Genomic DNA, 17,015 nt, shown 5'->3' with positions numbered 1-17,015 from the left:
GGCCATGCCAAGTTCCTTTCGGAAGTTTCAGTTTTTCATGAAGTTAAAACTTTGTAGTCTTGCATAGGTAAGAATGGTCTCAAATCTTGTTCTCTGTATAAAATGTAAATTAAGATTTGTTACATGTGAACTTCAGGTTTTTGTTATTTTTGTCTTCTGCATTTGTTTGGGAGTCATCAAATGCCCACATGGCTTGAAGGTTATGTAATTCTTCAGTGCTGAAAATTAGTGGGGTGTGTGTGTGTGTGTGTGTGTGTCGAATAGAACTGCACTGACTGTTCCCAAATAAATATCTTACTAATTTCCTTTCTTGTAATTTAGGGTGAGCCTGTCGGTTTCTGTGAAGAAAGTTTTGTCAAGCATCGTTCCAGCACTTTTAAGCAGTTTTTGGAAACTGCAGTGAACCTTCAACTTTTTAAACAGGTACAGAGCGAGTGGATTCTCAGTTTAGTTCTCCTCTATTGTACATGTACGGAAACTGAAGAATAGATGCAATCTGTGCAATATGTTTCCCGCATTTAATATCTATTGACCATTTCTATCAGCAACTCCGGAGATTATGCAAGGAGAATTCAAGAGGTCAAGTCAATCTACTACAGTTCCAAAACTATGCTTTGTTCAAACAAGCCAGGATCAAACTGTAGCTTCTGGCCCTGATTCGTTTGCAAATCGTGTTTTAAACTAATCAGAGTTTCCTGCGTTCTGACATAATAAGGAACTCTGGTTAGGTTATAAGCAGATGCCTCTGATCTATTCCACACTGCTACAACAAATTCAGTTGTTCCCTACTGAATCCTAAATTCTAGGTTTGAAGCTAGATATTCAGAGGTGGGGGCTTAATGGAAGCAGTCTAGAAATACTCTTAACTTGCTGGACTTAGGGAGGTGCTTCAATTCTGCCCTGGACATATCCTTGCCAGTGCTGGCTGCCATTTTCTATCCATTTCTTTTGAGCCTGTAAATGTCTAATTAAGTATTAAGAAAGGTGTCTTGTTCCTCCCTTGTTGGAAGAAACTGATCTTTAAATGGCTGCCATGAAGATATCCACTGCTTGGATGGGGAGAGGGCAATATAATATAAATATGGCCAAGGGGTCAGTCCAAAAAGGTTATTTTTATAGTGCTGGATAAACACTGCGGCACAAGCTACAGGTCAAAGCAGAAAATGCCATCTCTGATTAAAGCATCAGGAATCTTAGGTGGGGAGGCCGTGTTTTACTAATCTGCTAGCTCTCTTTGAAGATATACTACCATGATAGATAAGTGAAATTCAGAGGGTGGTAGCCAACTTTCACTATAAAAAATGGTAAGTTTGTGTCTGAGATTTAATGGCTGAGGTAGAGATTTACGACAATATAAGTGAAATATGTGCAGCTTTTAATTGGGTAGAACAGAAATAATATTATCTTCCAAGAGGCAAAGGAAGATGTTATAAAACTATTTCATTTTTATAGCCAATGTATTGCCTCTTCTTCAGTTTATTTTGGATATCATCCTTCCTCCTTATCCTTCATCCAGCTGCCTCTTATCCAAGAGTTCTTTCAAGGTTATTTGAGTTATAAGAAGGCTCAATTTAAAACTTTGCTCTATCCAATGCAAAGCATTCTTCCTTTGCAACAGGAAATAAATCTTTTAAACAGTCCGAAGGCCTATAGTGGAATAATATGTAGATAGGAGAAAGCAGTTTTATTACGGTAGTTTCGGGAGACACATCCATGTGTTAACTCTGGCTGTTTGGGGAAAGTTGAATCATAATAAATTTATAGGCTAGATTATAAGGGCTGTGAATACACAGTGTTATATAGCACCGATAAAACAAATAGGTCATAGAAGACTTTGGACTAGATTGGTGGCTCCGCAAAGGGGCAACTACTGGTGTGCTTCCCATTCACTGCCTTCTAATCCTCTTCAAAACCCACCTACTTAGAAATGGAAATCAACAGGGAAGATATGCAACTGGGAGAGAACGAGAAGGGTATCTTATGTGGCTACAGAGCAAAGCTATGTTATAACAACGATGATGGTATATCACTGCTAATGTTCAAGATTTCCACATACACATTACTAAGCAACATTTGTGATGCTTATTGCACCAATAAGCAAATAAGAGGCCACACAGATGGGATGATTTCAATCTGACGATGATTGGTATGGGACTGCTGGCACCAGCACACTTGAACGAATGAACCCACAATTGCTCCAGCCTTGAGTATATCTCATACTTGGTGTTAACTCCTGCACTGTTGCTTACAGCTGCTTTGGAAAACCGTGGCTGCTACAGCTGATGGCAGCTAGCTGTTACGAAAGGAATCATAAGTAAGAATCAAAGGTCAAGAAGGAAAGATCAAAGCTTGTCTTCATAATCCTAAATCTTAGCACAAAAAAGGTCTCTTAGGGGGAGAAAAAGGACAGCATCTTGATGTAATTTGGAATCGGGAAGCCAGGCTTGCATGTAATTTGGCAAATAGATAACTGGGAGATCTCTTTCCATGATGGTAAATACTGTAAGAAACAGAACATTATTTTTTGCACTTCTTTGCATGTACTTACTGGAGCATTCAGAAGTGCATTCAGCATTTCCAGCCCTTCTGAAATTTTTGTGCAAATGAGTTCTTGGTTCAATGACCACTTATTTAATCTTAGAGGCCACTGTATTTTTCAGGGCCAGAAGTGGTCAGCTCCATAATAAAGTTGATACCTACCTAGCAGAAAAATGTCATGGCTAATGGAGCATAGTTCCCAGTTGCACCAGTCTTTAGGATTGTGTGTGCACAACATTAAGTCATGACAGTGTGAGACCTTTGTTCCTAAACCAGGGCTACTAGGGACTAAATGAAGGGTGAGATCCAGTGCTAGTCGTACTCAAAGCAACCCATTGAAATAAATGGACAGAGCATGACTAACATTGGGTATCACCCAAAATTGCTTTGGGAGCCGCATCCAGCTCGATCACTAGTTGTCCATCACTGTTTTATAGTATACTGTTAATTTTGTAGGTGAAATAAAATCCAGTCCACCTAACACTGCTCTGTGGAACCACTGTTCATTTCAGTGCAATTCCCATTTGTATTAAAATGGTCTCCTATGCAAGGTTTCAGCTCCCCACTGCCACCCCCCCCCAAATCCTAAAGCTTAGCAGCTCAGTTTGTGTCTGTGTAACTTTACCTAATGATTAGACTATCCATAAATCATGTGTTGGTTTTATAGCGAGGGATGAATTCTTAGCTTTTCCCTGAATAGATAATGTCTTGTGGTTCAAGGGATGTTTTCTGCACCCTGGTAGCTAAAGGTCCTTTATCTCATTCTTGCTGTGAAACAATCCAGCGGTCCCATACTGTGGTCTGACCATGAACCAAACCCATTTGGGAAAAAGCCAGTTTAAGTGGGGTGGGTAAAAAAAGTTAGCTGAGGAGAAGAGGAAATAATCACCAGTGATAGTGTGTACTTTGCTACTGCTGTGTCTGCGTTTATCTTCTTCTTTTTTAAAAAATGTACTCGTGGAACAGTTTGTTTCATGTCATCAGTCTATCCATTGACAAGCATCAGATTGTCACTGACGGGTCTGTTTGGATAATCTGTGATAGTGTATGACAGTCAGCCAAATAATTAATTTCTATTGGCTCCTGTGTACTGTTTCGGTTAACAGCAATTCGGTAGTAATTCATGTTGAAAAATGCGCAATCAGTCAAATGCTTTCTCCGTTTATCTCATACTTGGGCTACCACCTAACCCTGACCAAAATAGATTACTGCTTGAAAGCATTCTAAAAATGTCAGTGCTTTTGAAGAGTGGGGGAAGACTCTTTGCTTTTATTAATCCTTTAAGGCAAATTAAAGCTTTTAACGAAACATTGTAGTTTCTTTTATTAAGCTGTTTACCATTGTGAACAATTCTTGCTCTTGTGTTCTTAATCTGGTGTTACTTCACACCATGCGTCTGTGTATAGGCAGACTCTAAATTTCCTCTATGGCTCAGATTAGCATTTTCCATGGTTTGGTGAACTACGGGCATGTCTTAGTCTCACATGCTGATTTCTTATTCTGTTTCCTAGTTTGTTCTAATCAGATAGAGCCATGAGGTCCAAATGGGCTTAAATGGCAACTGTCTCCAAAGCGTGATTTGAAAACAAGTGGGTTAGCATGGTTAGCATTAACCATAGTTTGTCTGATTTTAGCATTGGGGAAAAAGATACCGTATTTTTTGCTCTATAAGAGTCATTTTTTCCCTCCTAAAAAGTAAGGGGAAATGTGTGTGAGTCTTATGGAGCGAATGCAGGCTGCACAGCTATCCCAGAAGCCAGAACAGCAAGAGGGATTGCTGCTTTCGCTGTGCAGCGATCCCTCTTGCTGTTCTGGCTTCTGAGATTCAGAATTTTTTTTTCTTGTTTTCCTCCTCCAAAAACTAGGTGCGTCTTGTGGTCTGGTGCATCTTATAGAGCGAAAAATACGGTAGTTAAGCAAACCAGGAAAGAGAAGGGAGAATACATGTGAGGGAATGGACGGTAAGGACGGTATAAACCTCTGGCATGTTCCCAGTCCTTCAAACTATGGTGTAAAATGAGCCAATGTATGTACCTAAATAATAAACTTTAAAAAGGTAAGTCACAAAGCCTTTGTGGCTATAATTAAATTTGGACCATGTCTGGGTAGATATACAACTGAATATGAAGAAATTAACAAAGAGAAATTGCTATGGAAGGTTCAGCTCTTTGGCTTGGGCCTGTAATAATACTAAGGAAATGAACGGACTCTTCCTTGACTCATCCTGTAAAACTGACTGGAGCATAGTTCTGTTCCTCAGTTGAGTAAATCATGAGTTTTGCTTCATGAAACAATATGAAATATAAATGCTCAGGTACAATACGGTACAATTCATAGCATTATTTAATGACTATGGAGGTACCCTGGGAAAGAATTAAAATTTGCAAATTAGGCCCTGTAGAATATGTGCATATTACTCTCACTGCTCTCTTGTGTAACACATGGAAATGTCTCCCACATCTGTAAATTCCAGATATGTGTGTGGAACTCTCACATTTCTTCACAGGGAGATGAGAGTCCAAGTCTTCTGAGAGGGGGGCGTTACTCGTTTGTTTTTGTTTTATTATGTATTTTATATTATTATTTTGCATTTGTTCCTTTAAGAACTGCCCTGAGATCTTCAGATGAAGGGCAGTATACTAATAATGATGATGATGATGATTAATAATAATACAGTGGTGCCTCGCAAGACGAAAAGAATCCGTTCTGTGATTCTCTTCGTCTAGGGGTTTTTTCGTCTTGCGAAGCAAGCCCATTGACGGATTAGCGCTATTAGCGGCTTTTAGCGGCTTAGCGGCTTATCGGATCAGCTGATAAGCGGCTTAGCGGCTTAGAAAAGGGGGGGAGGAAATTTTCATCTTGCGAAGCAAGCCCATAGGAGATTTGTTTTGCGAAGCACCTCCAAAACGGAAAACTCGTTCGTCTAGCGAGTTTTCCGTCTTGCGAGGCATTCGTCTTGCGGGGCACCACTGTAATAATAATAATAATAATAATAATGTCACTCAATATCTCCATGTCCTCCTCCTGCTGCTACTTTGTTAACATGTTAAGCCACACTCAATTTGTTTGGTTTCTCAACTACATTCATCAAACATCAGCACTGGCACCAACCATGCATCAAGTGGGAAGGTGTTCCATAATTGGGTGCCACAACAGAGTAAGTTCTTTCTCTGGTTGTTGCAAAGCAGATTCATCATTATTTCATTGATGTCAACAATTTGTTTGCTGCTTAATCAAAGTTATCTCTAGGCTGTGTACAAGAAAACCAGTACAATAAAACTAAAAACGAGTTAAAACAACAACAACAATTTTATTATTTGTACACCACCCATCTGACTGGATTGCCCCAGCCACTCTGGGCGGCTTCCAACATATATAAAAACATATTAAAACCTTAAACCTTAAAAAGCTTCCCTATAAAGGGCAGCCTTCAGATGTCTTCTAAAGGTTATATCTCCTTGACACCTGATGGGAGGGTGTTCCACAGGGTGGGTGCCACTACCAAGAAGGCCCTCTGCCTGGTTCCCTATGGATTCACTTCTCACAGTGTGGGAACAGCCAGAAGGCCCTCGGTGCTGGATCTCAGTGTCCAGTCTGAACGATGGGAGTGGAGATGCTCCTTCAGGTATACAGGGCCGAGTCCTTTTAGGGCTTTAAAGGTCAGCACCAACACTTCAAATTGTCCTCGGAAACGTACTGGGAGCCAATGTAGGTCTTTCAGGACTGATGTGATAAAATCAGATTTCAATTAAAAGGCTGCCTGGAACCAAAGCACCAGGCGTTCAGCAGGAAGGGGGCCTGTCTGACCTCACCTGGTAGGGAGTTCCACAAAACCGGGCCCTTGATACTGAATGCATGGTTTCTTATGGATGCATGCCAGGCATCTAAGCCATGAAGGGACACTAGCAGTGACTCTCCCAAAGGTGCCAGCGATCAAGCAGGGATCAGGCAGTGCTCCTTGGATGCAGGACAGCCAAGACGATTTCAGCAGCCGATCTTAACACATGGGTAGATTCATATGGGCGGAGATGCTAATTCAAACATTTAGGGTCCAGGTTGCTTTGAACTTTTTAATATAATTGCTAGCACCTTAGATATGGCCCATTAGCAGATTGGCAGCCTGTGGAATCCTCTCAGGAGCATCATCAGAGAATTAGCTGACAATAATGGGGCTCCTTCTGTAACTCTGGCACTTTCTGTAGTGCTGTGAACAAATAAGAATTAAACAGAAGATTTGAAACGTGAACCTTCAACAAAGACATAATTGCTTTCATCCACTTTTTTCTTTTTGCAGTTCATTGAAGGTCGACTTGCAAAGCTAAACACAGGAAAAGGGTTTTCTGATGTGTTTGAAGACGAAATCTCTTCGGGTGGCTTTGGTGGAGGTATAGATTTTTGTCCATACTGTTTGGGTCTTTTCATTCTCGTTGCGTTGAAATTATCGTTGTTGTTGTTAAAATTTCTATACCACCCTTCATCCAAGAACCACAAGGCGGTTTACAATGTAAAAACACAGAAATTCATACCATAGTAACGAACAAAACCAATAACACCCCCTCCCCCATTTAAAAGGGCATAGATGGTTATGAAAGAAATAATGGTGGTTTTTAAAATTGGTTTTCAACATGTTGTTGGCCTTCACCAACATGGTGCCCAGTGGCCACGACTGAGGTTATGGAAGGTGTAGTCAGAAACAGCTGGATGGCACCAGGCAGCTGTAGAGAGTTCTCATTATTTCACTAAACAGATAAATCGATATACAAAATGGATGCCGTCTTACTCAAAATGCAAAACAGCAAAATGACTTCTTCCAAAACTGGAGGGGAGAGGAGGTTCCCATTGCTCTTCTTCATGCCACCCATGTATCCTAGCCGTTTTTGTCCCACCTGAGCTCTGAGTACAGAAAGGAAAAACAACCTGGATTTCGCAACCACCTGCCATGCAGAAAACCTAGGAAGCTGCCTTATATACCAGTATTGTCTATTCTGCCTGACTTCAGCTCTCCAGACTCTAATGGTGGAGCTGTTTCTCCCTACCTGCTACCTCATCCTTTAAACCAGGGCTTGAGCCTGACACCTTTTTTCATTGTCAGGCCTGCACTCTCATCATTGAGAGTCCCTTCCCATTTTTTCACTAGAATTTGCTCCCGCCTGCTATACAGGTGTTTGTTTGACAGGAACGTGCATTTTGGAAGACGTGGTTCTGCCACCATCGTGTGTAGTTTGCAGAAGTGGTTTATAAGAGGTGAGGTGTTTTTTTGGCTTTACCCCAATGTGCAAAGTAAACAGAATTTCACTCCGCCTCTAGCTGTTAGGTTTATTATTGAGTGTAAGAGGCTTTTGAAGCACTGTTGTAAAATCCATATGTAGCTTGGGAAACCCTTCACATTCTCTTTCTTTTTAGCTCCGTTTATTGGATTGGAAGTTTCCATTGCAGTAATTGTCATTGCCTCTCACATTGTCTCAAAATCAACAATCCGTTCTCTCTTAATGTTGTCTAAAAACCAAACCCACGAGTCTTGCTTGTGCTGCTAAGTAAAAGGAAAGCTTCCTCTTTCAAGCAGTCAAATTTTAACTTGACCGTTGTGAGCAATTTAATAGAGTAATAGTGCCCAGTAAACGTGTATCTGGTGCCCAGTAAACGTGTATCTGTTTGTAGTTCTTCCATTTGCCTAATTTTCCTCACCTACAAGGCAGTAGCTACTGTAGACAGCAAAGGAAAAGAAAAATGTCATTTAATACTCTAATATATTACTCCTTATTTCCACTGTATGAAACTAATATTCTAATACAAATTCCTGCAATTTTATTCAGTTTTCTTCATATTTGGTATGGGCATTCTCAGGAAAACCAACACATCTTTTTGTTTTGTTTTGTAATAAAGCAGAATACGTCATGTTGATGTTCAGTGAGGTTTCAGTCTTTTACATTCCATAGAAAGTTGGGACTGCATGTAAATATGTAAATATTATGTGTTTTTGGACAAACAAAATTTTAAAGGAATCCTACTTTTCTGGTTTCTCTCTCATTTGTGTTTTAGGAAATTCAAGGTCATATCACCAGTGGATGTATACAGTTAAGGTAAGGAAGTGTGTCAATGTATTTAAAATGTGCCCATGGCTTCCATCTATTGCTATAATGTAGTATTCTCATTTAGCAAATTACAGGAAGATGTCTAGGAATTTGTACAATAGATATGGAAGCATATGCACAATGAACTTCTGTGCAAGCCTCTCTCACACAACTTCTGTTTATACAATCAGAGCTTATGAAGGAGAACTTCCTGGTAGATTGTGCCCTATATGGTTACATTAAAAAGCATTGATAAATGTGTCAGCCATAGGGATGACATATTATAATGCTTGGGCTGTAGCAGACAAAGGCTGACAAAATGCAGCTGTATAAATCTTCTGAGAGGGATATCGGGGAGTGACAATGGCAGTGGTGAGGCCATTGCATTTTATTTTTGCTTTGCAAAACCTTAACCTTTAATTATGCTGGGAAGGTGATCAATGTGTGTTTTGTGTATTTCAGAATATTTATGCATTGTATATTTCAGAAAGGAGGAGCCCTGATCAACACAGCTATGACCCGAGCCAGCCCAGCTATGAAAACAGCATACCAATATGTAAGCTCTAGCCCTGTTCTGTTTCATTTTTCTGCAAACTGCATGTCCTATTCTAATCTAAATTACTGCAAAAAAAATTTAAAAAATGAATTTATTTCCAGAACAGCTATTACAGCTTCCAGGAACTAGGGTTGGCAAGAACAGGACCATAACTCCCCCAGTCCTCCTGTTCTTCTTGCCAAGCTTAACTCCAGGATGCAGATAGTATTTTCTCATTTTTACCGTGATGCAGGACCCAACCTAGTTCCTTGCTTAGAAAGGGAACGGAATAATAGAGTAGGTTGCAAGCAGAGAAGAGGACTAATTTAGAGTTCCACCAATTTCCAGGCTTCCTAGTATGCTGGAGTTTGCATGCAAATCATACTCACTGCTCACTATCCAAACTAAAGGCCATTTTTGCCAGGTATACACTGGTACCTTGGTTCTCAAACTTAATCCGTTCCGGAAGTCCGTTCCAAAACCAAAGCATCCCAAAACCAGCATGTGCTTTCCCATAGAAAGCAATGTAAAACGGATTAATCTGTTCCAGACTTTTAAAAACAACCCCTAAAACAGCAATTTAACATGAATTTTACTATCTAACGAGACCAATCAGTCAGTCACAAAAACAAATTAACCAAAAAAGCCTCAAAAACAAAAGTGCAACATAAATAACAGAAACAAAAGTGCCAAACTTAATCTGTTCCGGAAGTCCGTTTGACTTCAGAAATGTTCAAAAACTAAGGCTCAGCTTCTGATTGGTGCAGGCGCCCCGGAAATAGTAGCCGACAGCCACATTGGATGTTCAGCTTCTGAAAAATGTTCAAAAACCGGAACACTTACTTTTGGGTTTTCAGCGTTTGGGAACCAAGGCGTTTGAGTACCAAGGCGTTTGAGAACCAAGGTACCACTGTAGAGGGGAAATTCATTTCACTCACACACAACACAATTTCAGCTTGGTAAAGCAGCTTGGCAACGCAGCAGGGAAACTCAGCCCTTTCTTCTCTGTACCCAGTGTTTTGGTCTAAACTTTCAACCTCTCGCTCCATCCTTGTGAGTGATTTTCTCCATATAGTACTAATTCAATTTCTCCAACACCACCTTTCTGGCTGTGAACTTTCTTTACATAGGCCTTTGTCTCCATCTGAGTACTGCACCCTCAGTGACTTTCGGATGAGCATTATCTGTCTCTTACTAATATTTTTTTCTTCAGCACTGCAGCGAATTCCACATCATCACATTTCTAGATAAAGATTGAGAGGGAAGTCAATTCCCCCATCAATTTTTTAAAAATTAGTTTTTATTAAAGATGTTCTTGTGTTACAAAACAAGCAAACAAACAAGTACATATAGTGTTTCCACTTTCAATTCATAGTCTTTTTCACAGTTTGTTTACTTTCGTGATGAGACACTATTGTCATAGACATTGTGCGCTTGGGGGAAAAGGCCATAGGGATTATGATAGTCTATCTATTGCATAGTGTTTATGCAGTTCTTTGTGCCAGCGTCATGTGGGTAGGTCCTATCTCTGTCTGTCTGTCTGTCTATCTATCTATCTATCTATCTATCTATCTATCATCTATCTATCTATCTATCTATCTAATCTATCTATCTTTTAATTGGCATTGCAAGAGATTGGAGGGGCCAGAGCTTGGTTGGTTGCGTTCAGTTGGTTGCAGTATGGTTTTTTTTTTTATGTGTGTGTATGGGGGGCAGATGACATAACCTTGACGTCAGAAAGTGAGGAGGAATTAAAGAATCTTTTAATGAGGGTGAAAGAGGAGAGCGCAAAATATGGTCTGAAGCTCAACATCAAAAAAATGAAGATCATGGCCACTGGTCCCATCACCTCCTGGCAAATAGAAGGGGAAAAAATGGAGGCAGTGAAAGATTTTACTTTCTTGGGCTCTATGATCACTGCAGATGGTGACAGCAGCCACGAAATTAAAAGACGCCTGCTTCTTGGGAGAAAAGTGATGATAAACCTAGACAGCATCTTAAAAAGCAGAGACATCACCTTGACAACAAAGGTCCGTATAGTTAAAGCTATGGTTTTCCCAGCAGTGATGTATGGGTGTGAGAGCTGGACCATAAAGAAGGCTGATTGCCGAAGAATTGGTGCTTTTGAATTATGGTGCTGGAGGAGACTCTTGAGAGTCCCACGGACTGCAAGAAGATCAAACGCATCCATTCTGAAGGAAATCAGCCCTGAGTGCTCACTGGAATGACAGATCGTGAAGCTGAGGCTCCAATACTTTGGCCACCTCATGAGAAGAGAAGACACCCTGGAAAAGACCCTGATGTTGGGAAAGATGGAGGGCACAAGGAGAAGGGGATGACAGAGGACGAGGTGGTTGGACAGTGTTCTCGAAGCTACCAAGCATGTGTTTGACCAAACTGCGGGAGGCAGTGGAAGACAGGAGTGCCTGGCATGCTCTGGTCCATGGGGTCACGAAGAGTTGGACATGACTAAATGACTAAACAACAACAACATGGGGGCCAGGGTTGCTGGGTCAGTTTAGCCATTGCTATTGCAGGGATAGGTCATTGTCTTGTTGTGCTGTATATGTGATTACAGGGAGCCACACTGGGGTGACGGCATCCTCCTTTGCTTGTCCTCATTCTAGTTTAAGTTGGTTGTTTATCCTTTCCAGTAGGGCGACTTCCCATACATTTTGGTACCAGTGGCCTATGTTCACTCCTGAAAGGTCCTTCCAGTGTCTAGTTATGATATTTCTAGAGTTCCTTCATCAATTTGTGGATTGTTAAGATATTGGGGTTATATGCCCCTTCCCCCAAATAGCTGGCTGGCTTGCTGCAAGTATTCATGCCACAGCATCTGACATTTTGCCACAAGTACACACTTGGCTTCACAGCAACCTTGCAAGTTTAGTAACCCTTCCCTCTACATGGGGATTATCTTCACGTTGGGAACGCTCTGCGTGTGAAGGAACAGCAAGGTTAAATGCCAAACACAGAGGCAAAGGGGAGCCTTCCTTGCCTGAAAACTATTATTCCAAATCACAGCCTTCCTTTGAGGCTCCAGTCATCAATAAATAAATCAGTTCCTTAATCTCTTTTTTAAAAGAGAATTTTTAATTGTACATCAATTCAAAATCATACCGAACATATGAAGAAAAATAATCCAGGTAAATACATTAAAAGCACTGTGGATTCATGTGCTCATTTATAATTTACACGCAGCTCATTAACAGGTTGTCAGAAAATTACCCTTCTCTTTTTTCCACTAGATTTTCCTCCCTCTATTTTGCCAATTATATCTCTTCATCTGTTAGTGCTGAATGTGCCCACTGCTGGGTCCCTCCTATGTTGTTGTGGCCCCCTTGGGGCTCAGCTGATGGTGGCTATGGCAGTGACCATCTGAATTTCCCACAATGCCCTGACCTAGCATCACTCTGTAGCATTGAGGGAAATTAAAATGGCAGCTCATCATATATTGCCACTGGGAAACCCAGACATCACTGCTGTGTTGCAGCAAAGCGTTGGTGACCCATTGCTACCCCAAGGTGCCGTGTCATGATGCTACTCCTTCCTATACCCAAACTCAACTTTTCAGACTTGTTTGGACCAGTCTGAAAAGATTGCTCAAATGTATATCAGAGTATGGATACTGCTTTTATGTGTTGCAATGCTTTCAAATAGGCATATGGAGACATCTGAGTGTGTTGTCACTTGCAAGCAGAGCAGTGCAGAGGGACCATCCGAATGCACATATATATTTAAATTCAATCTCAGTTACCAGTTTTATTGTGTTTATTGCGAGGCCCATTTTTCTCCCCAGATCCTTGAAATTGTGAGCGACAGTCCCCATCATAATTTAGAGTTAGTTGCCCCCGGTTGACTTCTGTTTTGTCCGACAGCTATATGTGTGTGGAAAGCTGCTAATCATTGTAGGAATTCTGCTTTAGGAATTCCAATACAGTGGTGCCCCGCAAGACAAATGCCTCGCAAGACGGAAAACTTGCTAGACGAAAGAGTTTTCCGTTTTGGAGGTGCTTCGCAAAACGAATTTCCTATGGGCTTGCTTCGCAAGATGACAATGCCTTGCGAGTTCCTGCGGTTTTTTTCCGCTCCCCCCTTTTTCTAAGCCGCTAAGCCGCTTATCACCTGATCCGATCAGCAGATAAGCCGCTAAAAGCTGCTAATAGCGCTAATAGCGCTAATCCACTAATCCGTCAATGGGCTTGCTTCGCAAGACGAAAAAACCGCTAGACAAAGAGAATCACAGAACGGATTATTTTCGTCTTGCGAGGCACCACTGTAGCTAAGCTGCATCCAAATGGGTGAAGAAGAAGAAGAGATTGGATTTGATATCCCGCTTTATCACTACCTGAAGGAGTCTCAAAGCGGCTAACATTCTCCTTTCCCTTCCTCCCCCACAACAAACACTCTGTGAGGTGAGTGAGGCTGAGAGACTTCAGAGAAGTGTGACTAGCCCAAGGTCACCCAGCAGCTGCAGGTAGAGGAGCGGGGAAGCGAACCCGGTTCACCAGATTACAAATCCACCGCTCTTAACCACTACACCACACTGGCGGTTGGAGCTCCCCTTGCTCTCTTAAAACTTAACCTTTTCTTTAAGAAAACATCGACTACCTTTTATGCAATGGGTGTGTGTGGTTTGAAGCAATTCAGACAACGCTGGATTTTTCTAGTGTTAATTATGAATCCTGGTTTGATGTATTAATTACTCAGTTCATGGGGCGCTGCAAAACACGGAGGTTTCCCCTGAAAATGCTGCAAAACAACCGCAAAACTTTGGCACCAGTTTGGAGGTGATCACAAATTTTGGGGTTCATAGTTGATTAAGCTGTGTGAGGTTATTGCATCTCTGAATTAAGGGAAGTTCTAAGATTCATTTTTATGCAAGCTGATATCACATAGTGGAATGAAACTTGACTGATATTTTTGGTGCAACAAAATGTAAACCTAATAATGGTGTCAACTTAAAGATGCCATAGTTAGCAACATCGCTGCATAAAACGACACAACTGGAACTCCATTGCCATAACTTTTTCACTATTCAACAAGTGGTTGAACTAAGTCTTTCTCCAAATATACCATTATGCACAAAATAACTATTAAAGAAATATCATTTAATTAGTGGCAGTTGTTTTTTCTTTTTGGTAACCCAGATATACATATGCTGAGATACAATTTTTAATGCACTCAAACCTTATTAACAATCATGTGTGAAATTAGCAAGGAAGTAATTTCCTTTCATTATACCACATAATGTGAGAGATTTAATTTTTAATTAAATTTCACCTCATATGCAGCACTCTTCAAACCATTGTTTTGCAAAGCCATTTAGTTCTTTTTTCTTTTTTTCCTAGGCAAAAAATCATGCAAAACAGGGGATAAAGGAGGTGAGAAGTAAGTTAAAACACAAGGTATGTAACAGAATTTGTACTTTCTTACCTTGTTTCTTGCTTCAGTTTGAAGCACATACCTTACAAATCCCACAAGATTTGTGTTTTTAATGACTTTTGAAATATGCTTAGCCCTTTGTTCAACAATACATTTTTTATAACAAGCCCTCTGGCAACTATCTGTCATTCTATGCATCCACTCGAATAATCTCTTTATTGTTTGCATATTTATCATGGAAAAACAGAGGTCTTCAAAGATACGTTAACAGGATGTATGTTTTCATAAAGCTGATTGCTTTGATATCACAATTGAAGCCTTTGCTTCAAGCTGAGAATTTAAGGCAAGCCAGTTTTACCAGAGAAATGTAATTCAGAAGGTGTAGTTGTCTAACTTTCATGAGATCTGTAAATGGTGGCAGTATTTTAGCATGCTGAAATCCCTTAACTTTCAAGAGCAGCAATATAAATGTATTGGAGGCATGTCGTCAAGGCATTGTTTGTTCGTTTTAAATTTTTATTTGTTTGCCTGCAATATTTAATTGTATAGCGAGTACTTTTAATATTATTTCTCTTCTCCTTCAAGCGTGAAGGCTGATTACATGAATTGGTTGTTAATTGTTCTTCATGAAAGCTTCACTCTATTTAAAAGTTATTTGGCAGCTTAAACATCTTGCTATGAAGTTTAAGTTAATTTTGGTAACAGTTTTTATGACATCTTTCCCCCCATCTGTTTTAGCAAAAGTGATTTAGTACCATATATGTGTGTGTATGCAGTGACTAACAAAACAGAGATATTAAACTCTTAAAGAAATATCTCTGTTTGTTAGTCTCTGTAATAAATAAATGGTTTTAGTGATTAACTGTGTCCTTTGGAATACAGAGTAAAACTGTCTGAAATTCTGTTTGACGCTTTAAATGTTGCACATATAGTAAATGCATAAAGATTTTTCAATCTTAATTTTATTCTGTAGGAAACAGAAGATGAGTATGGAATTTGTAGCTCAGGTTTTGTGCAATATACTCCAGTCTACACATTGCATAATCCACAAAGACTTAGCACAGAGAAAAGAAGACTTGGGCAGGTAAGGTAATTTCAAGAAGAAAAATCCTCTTGAAAGATATTGAAGAAATATGATTTATTCTCTTTGTCTGATGGGTAGCATAAAAATTTATAAATTTGCCTTATACTGAGTCAGACCACTTCTCCATCTCCTTCAATGATGTCTGCTCTCTGGCTAGTAGAGGTTTTCCAGTCCCTCCCCCCTTCAAATTGGAGATACTTGTGGAACTGAAAGTATTTGGAATTGAGAGCATTTGGACTACCACTGAACTGTGGTCTGGCTCTGTATAAAGCATGTAAGTTTGCATGCTTTTGTTGAAATAGAAAAGAATGCTACTTGTGTGTGTTGAAATTTGCTTTAAAGGGGCACAAAAATTTGGATGAGTGTGGTTTCAAACATCTACTCCAACTCATCTCCGTGCATGCCTGTGATTTTGTTATTTCAAAAATATGTCAAACCAAAACACTGAGAAGCTTAAGTAAATATCATTTATGTTCATGCCAATGTTGAGCATTAGCTGCCACATTAAAAGTATTTGTACAGAATTATTAATGGAACAAGGTACCATAGTCAAAGATTCAAGAATTGTAAGGCACATATACATTTTAGATTCGTGCTGCCTGGACTTACTATCTAGTAAAGCATTTTCTTGCTCTCATTTTCATACTTTGTACAAGCATTAATCAGAAAAGATAAACAAAAATATATTAATAATTGATATATTTGTAGATACTCTACTGATTCTGTAATTTTTCCTATCTTACATAGTGTCAAATTATCGATTTGACTTGGTCTAGAAGTTAGATAGCTTTTTAAAGAGGGCCATTAATTGTTATGATTGGTTATGTTGCCTAGTTTTGGAAGTGGGAGAACTGTTTGGAAACAACAAGCTTTTTATGATACGAGGCAAAACCTCCTTAAATTTTGGCTCAGCTCATAAATAAGATCGGGCTTATTTCGAGCTACTGCTTTTGTAGCGACCCTGAAATCCTAGCAAACTGCAATTCCAAAATTCCCCGTTGCATTGACAACTTCCTGTTACTATGGGTTTTGGGCCAAATGAAGTCCTAGAGGAACAGCCCCTTCCTTGCACCCTCCAATCAACGCTGTTGGAAGGTGGGTTTAGGGAAAAGGAAATGGGACCAAGCTTGCAAGGGAGTTCCTTGGGGAGGGTAACTGCTGAAGAGAAAGCTGGAGATGGTGGATACCTTGCGGGTAAACATTTGGCATGAGAAAGGTCTCTTTGCACTCTGAAAAGAATGACTCCCTTCAAATCAAGATAGGGACAGTGTGTCCCTCTTTTGTCATGTCTAGTTGCAATCAGTAATGTATGCTAGCAGGTCCTGTGTGTGTCACCTTTTAACATTGCTTGCCCATTCTAATGGGTGGAATAGTGCCAATAGATCCTTGAACTCCAGGA

The 17,015-nt window shown here is 40.1% G+C and overlaps 1 protein-coding gene across 2 annotated transcripts in view; it reads left to right on the top strand.

Moving 5' to 3' along the window:
- Window positions 1–17,015, top strand: part of DENND1B (DENN domain containing 1B) — a 181,597-nt gene that overhangs the window by 139,653 nt on the left and 24,929 nt on the right. For both annotated transcript variants that reach the window (XM_082225463.1, XM_082225462.1), the window contains exons 14-19: window positions 322–423; window positions 6,833–6,923; window positions 8,578–8,618; window positions 9,097–9,165; window positions 14,499–14,555; window positions 15,506–15,616. In XM_082225463.1, coding sequence (XP_082081589.1) covers window positions 322–423; window positions 6,833–6,923; window positions 8,578–8,618; window positions 9,097–9,165; window positions 14,499–14,555; window positions 15,506–15,616 — 471 coding nt within the window. The remainder of the gene's footprint in view (window positions 1–321; window positions 424–6,832; window positions 6,924–8,577; window positions 8,619–9,096; window positions 9,166–14,498; window positions 14,556–15,505; window positions 15,617–17,015) is intronic.

The sequence above is a fragment of the Podarcis vaucheri genome (assembly GCF_965113315.1).
Source record: "Podarcis vaucheri genome assembly, chromosome: 6".
Lineage (NCBI taxonomy): Eukaryota > Metazoa > Chordata > Lepidosauria > Squamata > Lacertidae > Podarcis > Podarcis vaucheri.
The sequence above is the reverse complement of the archived record's forward strand: the minus strand, read 5'-3'. Positions and strand labels throughout refer to the sequence as shown.